The 15516-nt window shown below is 35.9% G+C and overlaps 1 protein-coding gene across 3 annotated transcripts in view; it reads left to right on the top strand.

Annotated features, from left to right (window-relative positions):
• SENP1 (SUMO specific peptidase 1) overlaps nt 1–15516 on the top strand; it is a 57173-nt gene that overhangs the window by 4444 nt on the left and 37213 nt on the right. For 2 of the 3 annotated variants that reach the window (XM_059935770.1, XM_059935768.1), the window contains exons 3-7: nt 1647–1777; nt 2825–2906; nt 3771–3812; nt 8034–8193; nt 11936–12107. In XM_059935770.1, the coding sequence (XP_059791753.1) occupies nt 1647–1777; nt 2825–2906; nt 3771–3812; nt 8034–8193; nt 11936–12107 (587 nt within the window). The remainder of the gene's footprint in view (nt 1–1646; nt 1778–2824; nt 2907–3770; nt 3813–8033; nt 8194–11935; nt 12108–15516) is intronic. The other variant, XM_059935769.1, reaches the window with a different exon arrangement.

Genomic DNA, 15516 nt, shown 5'->3' with positions numbered 1-15516 from the left:
GCATTTCTGTGTGCAAGGCTTTGTTTTTTAAGTACTTAAGATACCTAATACAGTAAGTCCCCTACATACAAACCTTCAAGTTGTGAACTTTCTTTTCAAAGATGCGAACATGCGTTTGCGTGTCCAATCACGTAAGTTAGTTCACGTGTCTGGCGTACATTGTCACGTGCGTGCATCCTCTACAAGTCCTTGTGCTTTTGTGTACTTTACTGTACAGTACTGTATAGAGTACAGTAGTACAGTGTCTTTATTTCAAGCCCAGGATGTCTGGAAGCAAGCGTAAAAGCAGCAGTAATGTAGGTGGTACTGCTAAGAAGCACCAGCCGTTTTACTGCACTGTACTACTATACTTTTCAAGGTACTGTAAGATTAAAAAGGTTTTCTTTATTTTTTGTGTTTGTTTTTTATGTATTATTTGTGTGAAAAGTATTATAAACCTATTATAGTACCGTACTATATAGCCAATTGTGTTAGTTGGGTACCTAGGCTAACTTTGTTGGACTTACAAACAAATTGGACTTAACGGACGCGCCCTCGGAACGGAACTCGTTTGTATGTAGGGGACTTACTTTAGTACCTAGTAGGTACTATTATTATCTCCATTTTATTGACAGGGAAACTGAGACACAGAGGTTAAGAAACTTGCCTAGGATCACACAGCTATAACTGGCAGAGCCAGGATTTAAACTCAGGGACTGGTTCCAGGGTCCTTGTTCTTTAGTACTGTTATACTGCCCTCTATGTGATAAATAATATGATTAAGGTAAAATTTAAATTTCATTTAGCTAGTGGCATTGAGAATTAATTGTGATTGGAACATTTTCTGCTATTCATAGTACTTTATGTCTATAACGGGGAACAATATAAGGTCAAGACTAGTAGTCAATTTAGGAATAGTTTGAAAAATCTATACAGTTAGATCTTATAACATCCCATATGCTCCTTTTAAGTCCACATTAGTCTTCTCTCTACTGTTTTTTCCTTTTGTTTAGTCTACCTTCTTTCTCCTGGTCATTTGTTTCCCTTCTCTCTCATTGCTGATAGCAGTATAAATCACTGAGTTCCCTTACTCTCACTTGTTCCTGTTCTAACTCTTTTATGGTAACAAAGGTCTCAAAAATGGTAATAAAGTACGGTTCTGCCACAGTATACAGTAACTGAGCTGATATCTGTTAAGAGCTACATGGATAAATTACGCTTTTTGCAGAAAAAATTTTCAAGTGGATTAAATTTTAAAGCACCTTGTTGAGTTGAAACAGAGGAAATAAACCAGGGTTAAGAGTATTTGCTTTGAATGGTGAAATTTTTTTCCCGTTTTTTTTTTTTTTTCTACAGTTAAAATAAAAAAATCTTTTGGGAAAATTTCATTATTTTTAAAACTTTGAATTAAGCTCTTTTTATTTTTGTACAAGTTTTGAACTATTTAGTAGATGATCTCGATTCCAAATTAACCAATTTCTGCACGTGGGCCTGTTTTTTTGACAGTGACATTTTGAGATTTCTTGCCAATAGTTATGAAGGAGCGGTTTTATTTGACTGTAGAGGTGTTTGGGGGAAATCATTTTTATTAGGTGAAAAGATTGGTTCATAGGAAAGTAGGTATTGAAGAATTACGTGACTTGAACTAATCCGGACTCTTTCCCCAGATGATACTGCTGATAGGATGAGGATGGATGCTGGAGAAGTAACTTTAGTGAACCACAACTCCATATTCAAAACCCATCTCCTGTCACAAACAGGTTTTCCAGAGGACCAGCTTTCACTTTCTGACCATCAGGTTAGTAATAATTTTCTTTCCTTAATTAATGAATTATTTTGGCTTAAGTTTTCATCTGATAGAGTTTAAATGCCACACTCAAAAGCACAAGAATATATGTAAACTTTTTACAATCAGTAATGCTAGTATTTGGAATTCCGTTTGATACGTTAAAGTTAAATAAGAGCCAGGCTATGTATAAATTCTTGGAGAATGGTACCTTTTAGAAACTCTTTATTATTCCTCTGAATATTACAATTACTAATACACAGATCAGCTTTCTTTTAAACTGGTGTCTTAAAATTGCTGAGCATTAAATGGGGGGAAACTATGAAAATATACAGTAGCTCTGAAATTTCTCTGTTCTGTAAAGCTTACTTTCTCAAGGGACCAGCAGCATCAGCATCACCTGAGACCTTATTAGAAAAGCAGAATCTCAGGCTTTACCGCATACCTACTGAATCAGAATCTACAGTTTAAAAAATCTCCGAGGTTTGAGGACTGTTAATAAAGCGGTCTTCCTCAGTAGTAGGAAGCCATTACTAATTAGGATGAGCCCGTTCTTTGCTGTGTGCAGAATGTTCAGCATCCGTGGGCACTAAATACCTGTAGCATCTGCCCCCAGTAATCATTTTGATAACTGAATATATATCTACACATTTCCAGATTTGTACTGGGGTGCAGCAGCACCCCTGATTAAGAACTGTCCTGTAAAGTTATCAAGAGAATCAAAACCAGGTTGATTTTGTCAGCTGCTTTGATATGTTATACAGCTGGCTTTGAGAACAGGATATATTAAATACGTATTACCTTCTAATGAGCATTCTTTGAATTAAGTTGTATAACAGATATTTTGCCCATTTTTCCCCTTGAAGCCTTAATCATTTCATCATGTTTTCCTTTCTTATTAGTATGTAGCTTAATTTATTTGTAATATATATAATTATAATTAATTATATTGCATTCTGAAATATGTCATAATCTTGTTTAATTATATATTTTTCCTAGTGTAAATTTTTGTTTTATTGTAAGAAATATGGTTTAAGAAAAAACTTTTGTTTTGTTTAGATTTTACCTTCCAGGCAAGGAAATTTGGACCGATCTTATACTTGTTCTACAAGAAGTGCAGCTTATCCAAATTATTATTCAGGTATGACACATTACTTGGAGTCAAGGCATTTCTACGTTTCAGACTTCTTCCTAGCAAGTTGTTTGTGTTTACTGTCTCTAAAAGTGAAAACATTGTCAAAAGCAAAATGGTATTTTCTCCACTAAAACATCATTTTAATGAGCTCTCTGTGTATAGTTGCTATAATACTTCACTGATCTAGTCTCAACCAAATATTTTTTAAAGGGAGAGTTTTTTTTTAGAATCCATTCTCCTACTTGTCTATTATGCCCTTGTTAAAAGCAATGCAGCTTTGTTTTTGGCTTTTAGTTTTTTTGGTTTTTTGTTTTTTTAGATATGTGTATGTGATGTAAAGGTTACTTGTATTGATTTGAAGCACAGAGCTAGCCTATTTGTATTCTGCTTGAAATCATAAACCCTGAAAATTTATTTCTACCCAAGCTTGTCCCTCCATTAGGGCAGGAAATGTTAACTACATGTTTCTGTCTAGCACCTGCCACAGCCATGCTTGCATATTCAAGGGCTTGCCTTTTCAACTTGTGATCCATGACAGAAGTCAGCATTCTCTAGGCTATTCCTAGCCCCTGGCCTGCCTGACTTTTCATCTGCCCCCTTTCTAAGGTTTGGATTTCCAATGATCTGGCTCTGTCTTGGGGAAACTTAAGAGTTTTTTATTGGTTAGTCTCCTGGCAGTATGACCCAGGAAGATTATAGTGGTCTTCCAAAGTCTTTTCACTCTTCATGCCTTAATCTCCTCACCTGACCCAAGTATGGGGATATTAGCCATACCATTGAACCTGTTTCAATGGGATTTTTATAAGGATAAGTTGAGATAATAAATATGAAATGCAAATAATAATTATTGTTGTTATTTGGCTTCCTCAGGATTCTTTGTCAGCAAGATGAGATCTCCTCCCCTAAAAAGACGTTAGTATGATGCTCTTTTAGATTTATATTATATTTAAATATCATTTAGGTGGGTGGTACTTTACCTTGGGCACTGGATTTCCTCTTCTGGGGTGGGAAATGGTGTCCACATAGTATGTGCATAATTGTATAGAAAAATCAGTTAATTTTTTCAGAAAGTAACTCTGCCATCATTATTGTTGAAAAGGCCTTTCTGATGAGCAGAGAGCCTGAAATATGGCTTGATAGCTTATTAGTATTGATCCTAGGGGAAGGACAGTTGAGTGGATAATATTTTCATTTGAACTCAGGCTGTGTTTGCTTGTAATTTTGTATGCTGATTTACCTTTGGACAGAATTTTGGTTTTTGTTTAAAGTAATTGCTTAATAGTAAACAATCATATATAGAAAATTATACTCAAGATCTCCTGGCTAACTCAACTCTTACTTAACCCTGTGGTCTTTTCTGTTTTTTTATCTGAGTATATATCTATGTACACATTGTATGATTTGAAACGTAATTTTTTTTTTAGCCCAATATATATTTTTTTAATTTTCTATCTGCTTACCTGTTATTCTTCTTATTTACCTTTTTCTGTTGATTTCTCATAATCCGTGGAATTTATATGCACATTCATAATCCTTTACGTGCAATTCCAAAATCCGAAAAGCTCTGAAAACCAAAAAATTTTTTCATGATTTATTTGACATCAAAACCTGACCTGAGCTCAATTCATTACTTGGCAAAAGCTACATGAACTGACATTTAACTGTTTATGTTTTGTCTTTTATTTATCTCTGTAAATATGAATATTTACACATTTTACTGTAGATATATCAATATGTTTGATAACAGGGTGCTGCTTCAGATTATACTTAGAAGTGCTACATAGTATATACCAGGTTATCTTTGTAAAATCGCCAAAATTTTTAATGTAGAAACACAACTGGATCCAGGGGGCTGTGATTTAGGATAATGGGCCTGTGTCTTCATTTCCTTCATTTTCTCTATGGTTTAGGTCCCCTTCACCCTCTCCATTTTCAGCTATTATAAATAACATGACTTAAAATAATTTGTTTTAGCTTTTTTCTTTTAAATTTCAGTAGACCCTTGATATTCAAAAAGCATATTTCTGAGATCATCTCAGGTCCCTATATTCTTGACTGGTGGTATTTAACCAGAGTGCTGGCTTTCTACTCAGTTACATGTTTCTTGAGGGTTATATTTTTTCTATGTTTGTCCTCATACCACAACTTGATCCCTATATCAAAATTTTATGCCAGAGTTTTTATCTCTCACTTGAAGGCCTTTTTTTTAGGAAAAGAAAAAAAATCATAACAGTTACTGTATACAGGACGATGACTAGAGAGTACCAACAGCAAATAATAAAACCATATTGAAATGGGGTTGCTGAGGTATTAGATTCATTCTCTAAAATACAGCCTGAAGCAGAGGATTCAGATTTATGCCTCTGCCAAGTTTAGTCTAGCCCCTGACCAAGCAAGCTTATGACATGCCACAGACCTTTTAGGTTGCTCACTGACTATCAGAACTTTCAATCTGTGAATGCCAAGGGTCTGTATACTTTTTTCTTATAATAAAGACTTTAATTCAAATCTTTTTACTGTGTACTTTTTTAACTTTGTTCCTTTGCCACACCCATTCTTGTTCATTACAAGTCCTGCAGAATATTGTCTCTGTTATCTCCTGTTCTTTGCCAATAATTTCCACATTGATTTCTGTGGTCAGTCACCTTGAGACTTAACTCTTGATTGGGCTAGATGTGGGTCCCCAGTTTACCTGCCTTAGTCTCCTCATTCTGACTGTACTGGTCTTTGTCTCCTCTCCTACCTTACTATCCTGTCCTCCACTAAGATGAAAACAAACACAGGAAAAACTCAAACTTCAGAGCCTAGAGTCTGGAGCTTCCCATTTACACTTTACTGGATCTGCCTCTCTGTATCAAGCTTTTTAAATATTTGCTTCTTAATCCCAAGAATAGACTGTTAAAAACATTTTTTTTTAATTTAGAAAGCAGAGAAAATGCAACATTTTCACTTTAATAACTTAGTGCTGGTCAGACTTGAAGACTTCTTGATTTTATTAAGAGCACAATTGAAAAGAAAATTAAAACATTTTAAACCTTAAAGAAAAGTAGCTTTAGATGAAAAGAAATGATTTTGCTCTTGCTTAGAATCATTGTCAATGTCTTATCTTTGGAAAATATGTTAAATTAGGTTGCCAAATAGGCATTTAGTAGGTAAGATGAATTAAAGCATCCTGTATTCATAATAACTAAATGAATCTGAAAGTTAACAGGAGCAACTGATGGTTACTTTCATACTAAGTGATTGCCTGACACACTTTTTTTTAAATATAAAATTTCATTATGTCCATAAAATTACTGCCTGTCCTTGTAGAAAATTTGTAGAGAAAAGTAGAAAAATCCCCATCATTCTGTCATTGGAACACACCCAAAGTTAAAATTTTGGTGTATTTCCCTATAGTTCTATGTGTGTGTGTGTGTACACATAAGTAATCTTATTTGTGACATTTGCAATCTGACTTCTTAATGATGACAGAATACTGGGTTAAACTGTCAACTAAAAAAGAATGTGTGCAGCCTCCTGTTGGTCCCTTTCTAGCTTTGCTTGATCCCGTCAGCAGTAGAGCACTATTCAGTGATTTCATTGAGTGGGGATGGAACCACCTTATTCTGGTGAAACAGATTGCCTGATCCTGTGCTTTTCCCTTGAATTTTAAAGCCAAAACCTCTGTCAGATGCCATTGAGGAGGCTACTCTGGTTTATCCTTGGTCTCAAATTTGCACTTTTTGGTAGACTTATTCCTCAAGTAGACATCTCTAGTTAGATCATTCCCAAATCAAATTTTAACAACAACAAAGTATGAGAGACGAAGATTTTTACTGTTATTACTTTGCTTAAAGATAATGATTTTCTGGTCCTTTAATGAAACTCATTTTCATTAGCCTCATGTCTCTTATTTTTACAGTAATAGCAATAGATGTCAAGCATAGTTGTTGATTATAAAGGGAAAAGGTTGTAATTCATTTTAAAAGTAAATTTAATTATTAATTAGGTCATCCACTGGTGCATCAACTGGTACTAATACCACCCCTGACTGCTGCTTTTTTTCCATCTTATTTAGCCTAAATTCTGATAATCCTGATCAGCTTAAAAAAAAAAATTCCAATACAATACAAAACTGATACTTTTGTCAGCTGCCAGACTTTTTGGATAGAGTATCAAAAGCTACGTTAAATAGTTTAAATAACATAAATACATAATATTGTGCAAAGTTCCATAGTAATATGCTTTGAAAGAGGATCCTCAAAGTGATGTTGGCATTAGACAAAATTCAGGGAGTAGAGAGTTACATTTTTGTCTTTCTACTGGTGCTCCTCAGTTACATAGCCTAACATCTGAAGTTATTTTGAAGGTGTTGTTTTAAATTGTCCCATCCTGCTGATGGAGAGAGGAGGCTATAAAAATTATTCTACTCCTAGCTGAAACTTTGAAAGATTTTTATCACCCCAGTTTGTAAGCCACAAGTCAGAAAATTCAAATAATAATTAATCCTCGCTTAGTCTGATTGCAATAGCAAGCATCCGAGTATTGATATGTCTGATGATTATAACATTAAGTGACTGAAGATTATCATACCAGAACCAAATGCATAATGACGGGTCATTCCTGCCATAAGCCGGCCAGAATAAGCAGCAATTAGGTTACCTCTGCTCTTAGACAGAGCCCCTGAGTCGTGAACATGGTAATTAAAACAAGAAAGTGACACCAGCTGCTTATTAAGCAATAACTGTTGTTCATTTGAATTACAATTCTCCTTGGCCCTCCACCTGCTTTCTTACTGGTCTGGCCTACCTTCTTTCAGGCCCAGGCCTGGGAGTGCTTGCAAGATATAGTTGGGGTAAAATGTTGACTTTTGGTGGACACCACGGAGTCACATTGATGCAGATAAGGCACATGGCTGTGGCAGGATTCAGCTCCTTCATCAATTTTCAGGTTAGTATGGCTGAATCAATTATAGTTTGTAGAAGTTCCCTTATTGCAGACTTTACTGGCAGTTGAGACCGGGATCTTTCTTCCATTAGAGACATGGTGATATGCCACATTACTTTGGAATACAATGTTGGACATGGTTGCAGTCATATGGAGAACCAGTATAGGTATTTGTTTAATTTATTCAAACTTTTATTCTTCTAGACAACCCTTCCTCAGACAGTTTTCTTGGCTCAGGAGACCTAAGAACCTTTGGCCAGAGTGCAAATGGCCAGTGGAGAAATTCCACTCCAGCATCAGGTTCAACTTTACAAAAATCAAGAAACAGCCGAAGTCTTTACCTCGAAACCCGAAAGACCTCAAGGTAAGTATTCTGGCTGCTCAGTTCACAAGCTCTTCCTGCAATATAAGGGAAAATGGCTATAAGATAGTTGTTACATTGGCATTTTTAAAAAGTAACACCACTTTTGAACTTTAAACCATAGAGATACGGACGAATTCATTTTGAACTTTCAACTTTTAATTTATCTGGTGCTGGATTTTGGTGACAGCCAAATCTTATCATTAGAGAGAGAGAGTTTTGAGGGAAATCTTGGTGGATATGAGTGTATTGGGACCCTTCAGGATCAATATGGCTATTTTGAACCTTAAAGTGAAAATTGATCAATTTCTGCAACTTCAGTAGCAAAGAAACCAGCGCATTTTGTAGGCTCTCATGTGAGCAGAGACCTGACTTAAACCAGAACAACCTTACACCTTAGTCAACTACCTATAGTGTAAAATTAAACTCAGAAAGAACTTGATCATATTTAGTCTAACTTATAAGCCCTGCTCATTCCCTCACCAAACTTCTGATTATTAAAGGCAGATGAAGTTTGGCTTAGAAACTTTTCCCTCAAGTACTTTATTATATTAGTAAATATTTCTTTTTTAATATGGTATTTATGACTTCTTAAATATTACTCTGGTGGTGGATTTTAGGCATGTGGGATCATTCAGTTTCCTGCTTAGTCAAAGCTAAGCTTTCTGGTGCTGATTGAAACCAACAAGATGGTTTTTATTTTATTTTATGATTATCAGCACATGGACTCTGGAAACATGTGTGAGTACTCCCAGGGATTGTCTTCCCCACTTCTTAATATTTTTAAAAATTACATAAGAATTCATTAACACAGTCACGTTGTAAAAGTTCAAACATTGCCAATAAAGCCAAAGATCCCTTGACCACTACTCACAATCTTACTCCCTTCCCCTTCATGCGTTTCCTTCCAAATCTTTTCCTATGCTTGTTTCTCTTTCACTTTCTCTTGCTTAGATATAGAATGATATATATGCTGTGTAATACTATAAAATGTATAATATGTTATCTTCATTAAAGATATTCTGTTTGCATCATTTGGCAAGTTGCTTTTTTTCCTCAATAATGCCATGCTGTTATTTTTTTAAATAATGTTATTACAGAAACAGTGCGCATGCTTTGTACAAAATCGGAAAATACAGATAAGCACAAATAAACGATAAAAACATCATATTCCCACCAGTCAGAGGTCACCTTTGTAATGTCTTAGTACATGTCCTTCCAGATATTTTTCTGTTTACACACTTTTTTTTCCAAAAATGAGTTCATATTGTGCATACTCTTTTGTAATCTTTTTCAATCATCTTCTCTTTTTCATTCAGTAAATTTTATCTTATACACTGAATAAGTTATATTTAAGTTTTCCTAGTTGACCCAAAAGTATCCTTTACAGCTAGTTTGTCCAAAGCAGTATGCAGTTTAAAATTGCATCTGGTATTTATCACCCTTAAGTCTCTTACAAGCCTGAACAGCACCCCCTTTTTTTATGACATGACTTTTTTCTGCATAATGTTCCACCTTTTGGATTTGACAGGTTGCTTTCCCGTAGTATCATTATTTTGTCCTCTATCCTCTGTATATTTTATAAACTAGATTTTTGACCTTAATAAAAGCCGATGCTGTGTTACATCATATTAGAAAACTTACAGTCCTATCATTAGTGATGCTGGATTGACCTCTAGATTTAGAGTGATAGCGCTCTAGTCCTTAATTGTACAGTTAGGTTTTCTTCCCCCTTGTGACTAGAATGTAATCTAAATGATGTTACTTTGGCATTTTATGAACGACCAGTTTCAAATCAGCCTAGGAGTTATTAATATCAACTGATAATCCTTAGCTGATAGTAATTTTTTAATTGAGGTATAATTGACATATAACATTATATTAGTTTCGGGTGTGCAGCATAATGATGCAATATTTGTATATTGATCACCACGATAAGTTTAGTTAACATCCATCACCATACATGGTTACAAAATTTTTTTTTCTTGTTATGAGAACTTTTAAGATCTACTTTCTCAGTAACTTTCAAATATGAAATATGGTATTATTAACTATAGTCACCATGCTCTACATTACATCCCCATGACTTGTTTTATCACTGGAAGTTTGTACCTTTTGACCTCCTTTGACCTGATAATAATTTTAGTAGTTAATGAAATAGTATTTTTCTAATTTTATCATTTCTTTTACACTAATTAATTGGCACTCTGCTATAAGGGAGAGCTTTTTTCCTCATTAGGGCTGTTTGGTTACCCTGAAATAGTTTTCCTACTGGGAAGGCAGGGTATGTGATTAGATCTTTCTTTTTCATTACCAATTTTCAAAGTAAGTTTTTTTTTTTTAATCGCCACTTCATGTGGTTCAAATGAATTTTTCTGTTCTTTTTTCAGTGTCATGGATTCAGTGTGTTTTAATCCACTACTACAGTCGTTATTCTTTTAATGCTTACACTCTCACAACTTTGGCTAGTGGAAGTTCCTTCAGGCTTATGTCTGTGTCTGACTCAACCTCGTTAGTTGTTGGTAGCACCCTTGCTTTCCGGCATCGCAAGTGCCCTCATACTGTTTCTTTAGGAAGAAGAATCTTTTGCATTAAACACGCACACACACTCCAGGAAAAATAAATGCAAAAGACATTGTGGGGAATTCATTATATCTTTATCAAGCAAGTTATATTGCCCTTGCCATTTTTTCCTAGCCACATCTACCCATCCTAAGAAAAGAACCGTGTTTCTGAAATTCCAAGTTCTTGCTCCTTTCCCCACTCTAACACACGTAGGAAACATTAGAGTTTGAAGAGTCAGAGGGAGTATATGTACTTTTTAATTTTCTTTAGACCTAGTCTGATTTCATTTGGATCAGACCACATGTACTGATTTAAAGAGTTCATTTCAATAAATTCAGCTTAGTCAGCTATGTACTTTACTCTTCATCCTCAGCAGAAAGAAAGAAAATTAATTATATTGAGCACAAGTACCTGTGCTGGGCAATGATATTTGAAAAAGAGCACATAGAAAAAAACTTTAAATTATTAACCTAACCTTAGAGATAAAACTGGATTTTGAGTCCACAAAAATATTTTTCTTGCCAATTTTTCCCATTATTTGAGGCACATATGGTATAAAGAAACAAAGCAAGATTCTCCTTCAAAAGAGGTAGATAGGGCAGAAGGAGCAGTCACAGTGATGCAACCTCATAAAAAGCCTAGTTTTTTTTAATGGAGGATGGGAGCCCTCTGTTGGTCTTTTAGGAAACTTAAATTCAATTGAAAAACAGTTGAGAAGCTTCAGCTTTATCCATCTTTGCATATTTAATATTAAAATAATTCCCTCCAAAAGGCTGGGAAAGGGGACCGCAGGGAGTAAATAGAATGTGCATATTAGCACACCTAGAACCCAGGTGCATACCTAGAACCCAGGTTTTCTGAAGAACTCTAATCTGATAGGCTTTCTGTCATACCACACAGGTCTATGGTTCCTGACCAAAGGAACTTATAGATGGCGAAGCTAAGAAATACAATTTTAGGTGTTTGATAATTACATAGTTTGGCACTTTAAGACCTCCTAAGTGGCAGAACCTAATGCAGCAACTCATGTATCATTTCTTGTGTATTTCCCTTACAGGGTACATCTGTCAGTCTGCATTTTTTGTTTTTGTTATTTCTTAAAAGTGAAAATAATCACCTGGTTAGATTTTCTTACTTACTGTTCTTGTCTTTTCTTACAAACTTTTTTTTTTTTTTTTAGTGGATTATCAAACACTTTTACAGGAAAGTCAAACCATCACTGTCATGTGTCTGCATATGAAAAATCTTTTCCTATTAAGCCTGTTCCAAGTCCATCTTGGAGTGGTTCATGTCGTCGAAATCTTTTGAGCCCCAAGAAAACTCAGAGGCGACACATTAGTACAGCAGAAGAGGTAAGGAAAACCTGCAACAAAAGCTGCTAAAAGTTAAGACTCTCCCTACATTCAGCCATTTGTTCCCTCTGACTTAGATGTTTATTAACCATTCCATTAATCCTTTCTATGTTTTTTTTTTCTTTCTTAATTACTCTTTTTGAGTGCCAGCATCTCTTCTAAAGAAAGTAAGGAGATATTTTAGCACGACTTCAGTATTTTTCTTAGCATCTTCTATTCCTGTTGGACAGCACACTTAATCTTCAGTATTGTCTGAGTGGCTTTCGTACATCAAACTATCTCTGTTCTCTTTTGGACCCTTATTAAAACTCTAGTTTCATGTGGCAAAGCTGTTAACCTTGCTGGATTTCATACCTGCCCTTCTTACTAGGATAATTTTTCCTCAATATAAAAGAAAAGTCAAGAAGCCAGCTAAATAATTTACATCCTTTCATTATGAGTAAGATCTTTGAGATCATAAACTTTCTCCACAAGAAAGATGTTGTGTTGACACTATGTTATATTCATTCAGTAAACTTAGGAAAAAATCAGTTCCTTATATATAACATAATTTATACAATAAGGAGATGTGCTTACACCTGTTCAATTAAATATTTATTGTGCATCTAGTCAGCTTTGGACTGGTTGCTGTGGAGATACATATGAATAATAATGACCTCATACTTATATAGCATTAGAGTTTCCAGTGTGCTTTCCACATGTATTATTGTTTTGAATTCTTATAACCTTGTGAAATAGGTAGAGATGAGGTAATAACCACATTTTACAAAGTTGGAAAGTAAAGATCAGAGGTCACACAACTAATAAATGGCCAGCCTGCAGCCCAGTTCTTCTACAGGAGTCTAGACGGTATGCTTTCTTTTATACAGCATGGTTCTGTGGTTCCTGTCCATTGGCGCTTACAGACCGTGGAGTCAAGAATATAGCATTATGTGCTAAATAATTGTGTAATTTGGTGGTGAAGATCTCTTAGGTGGCAAAACTTGATTATTTGTTACATAGTTCAAAATGCTGTATATTTTTTGGTTTTAAATTTGTATTGAATCTAAAATATTCAAGCAGAGGATGACAGAGCTAGTAAATCATAATTATCAGGGGGAAGGATAGACAAGAAACTGGCACCAGTTGCATTTGGTAATAAGAGCTGAGCAACAGTTAATGAAAGGGTGATTTATTTTTCACTGTGCCTTTTGTAACATTGAATTTAGTACGATCTGCGTATCAGTTATTACATACATAAATAATTCTTTTTTAGTTACTGGAGCTGTGGGGGTTGTGCTTGTGCTAGAGTGTAGGCAGCCAGCAGGATACCGAGAGACTTGTGGGGACCGAGACGGTAACACATGGCAGCCGGTACAGGCCTCCCGAACCCGTCCCTGCCCCGTGTGGCTGCTGCTGGCATCACCAGTGCCCTTTAGAATGTGCTCATTGTAAGCCCCCCATTCACCCACTAGCCAACCAGTCCTTGGGACCACTCAGCCCCTCCTCCTTTCACCTCCACTTCCAGCCCGAAGACTTGGGCTGACCCAATACTTTCATCCTTCCAATCCACCTTCCAGGCCGCAGGCTGGGTCAAGGGAGGACATGAAGCTGGTTTCTCTTTCCTTCTGCAGTGTCAAAAAGATGCCAAGGATTGAACCTGTCCTATGGAACAAGAGATGCAGAGAATTTTGTCTCAGTTGTTTTTAGGTCTATAATCTGCTGTGAAAAGCAAGTCACCTGTAGTGTAGAAATATGGAGTAACCCATATTATATGAACAAGACGAAATATTGGACCAAACTTTATTAAATGAAACTCTCAACAGATTATTTAGATATTTAGTCTTGGATATTACAGATAATCCAGATTAAAATGTTACTTTTCCCCCCTGGACTAAAATTATTGATGGGAGCTTATAAGCTGGAGGAAAAGTTATTTTCCATGGAAATATTGGGATCTCCAAGAGACATCTGTTGCTTATGTTAAAGAAGGAGAATTGTGTATGAATCTTGCTGCTGGAGTTGTCTAACACCTTCAGGAATATGAAGCTATCTGCAGAATTAACATGTCACCACTGTGCTGTTGAGTCTTACAACGGGTTTGAAGATAATACGTGAGGAAGAAGAATTTGGAAATATGCAGGTGGTGGCTGTACCACCACTTGGCTGATGGCTGATTCAAGGGCAACATTAAAGAACGATACTATCCAATAGGGCAGGGGTCCCCAACACCCCGGCCACAGACCGGTATCGGTCCCTGGCCTGTTAGGAACTGGGCTGCACAGCAGGAGGTGAGTGGCCGGCAAGTGAAGCTTCATCTGTATTTACAGCCTCTCCGCATCGCTCACATTACCGCCTGAGCTCCGCCTCCTGTCAGATCAGCGGTGACATTAGATTCTCATAGGAGCTCGAACCCTACCGTGAACTGCGCATGTGAGGGATCTAGGTTGCTTGCTCCTTATGAGAATCTAATGCCTGATGATCTGAGGTGGAGCTGAGGCGGTGATGCTAGCGCTGGGGAGTGGCTGCAAATACAGATTCTCATTAGCAGAGAGGTCTGACTGCACAGAGACAGTAATAAATCAATTGCTTGCAGACTCACAAAACCCTATCAGTGAATGGCAAGTGAAAACAAGCTCAGGGCTCCCACTGATTCTGTATTATGGTGACTTGTATAATTATTTCATTATATATTGCAGTGTAATAATAATAGAAATAAAGTGCACAATAAATGTAATGCACTTGAATCATCCCGAAACCATCTCCCCCTCCCCCCGTTCCATGGAAAAATTGTCTTCCATGAAACCGGTCCCTGTTGCCAAAAAGGTTGGGGACCACTGCAGTAGGGTTACCACCAGCCACGTGCACTATTTAACTTAATTCAAATTAAATAAAAGTGTAGTTTCTCAGTCACGCTAGCCACATTTCAAGTACTCATTAGCCATATATGGCTAGTGGCTACCATATTGGACAGGATAGAGATCATTTCTATTATCACAGAAGGTTCTCTTAGCACTGTTACAGAGGATGAGAGTTTCTGTTTAGGAAAGAAAAAAATATTAGGGACAATAGAAATGTTAAATAGTAAAAACACAAGTAGTTTCTTTTCAATTATATGTTGCTTCCAGACATGCTTCTCTGCTACATATTGAGCAGCATTTTAAGATGTTAGACTGCCTTATAGATGTCACTGATGGTTTTATTCTTTTTCTTTTAAAAAAAACATACTTTACTAATTGTCCTTATACTTATTAAACTTTCTTTGGTCCTCTATTAGGTTTGAAACATAACGTTAGCCAACTTCCTTTAACATTTTATCCAATTATAGCTTCCTTTCCTCTCAATTTCCTAATTTGCTTTCTCAATAGAAAATAGTTTAATAAGTAATATACGTAGAAAGAATTTTTTTTTTTACTTTATAGTACCAGAT

This window comes from Balaenoptera ricei, chromosome 10 (assembly GCF_028023285.1).
Source record: "Balaenoptera ricei isolate mBalRic1 chromosome 10, mBalRic1.hap2, whole genome shotgun sequence".
NCBI classification, from domain to species: Eukaryota; Metazoa; Chordata; class Mammalia; order Artiodactyla; family Balaenopteridae; genus Balaenoptera; species Balaenoptera ricei.
The sequence above is the reverse complement of the archived record's forward strand: the minus strand, read 5'-3'. Positions and strand labels throughout refer to the sequence as shown.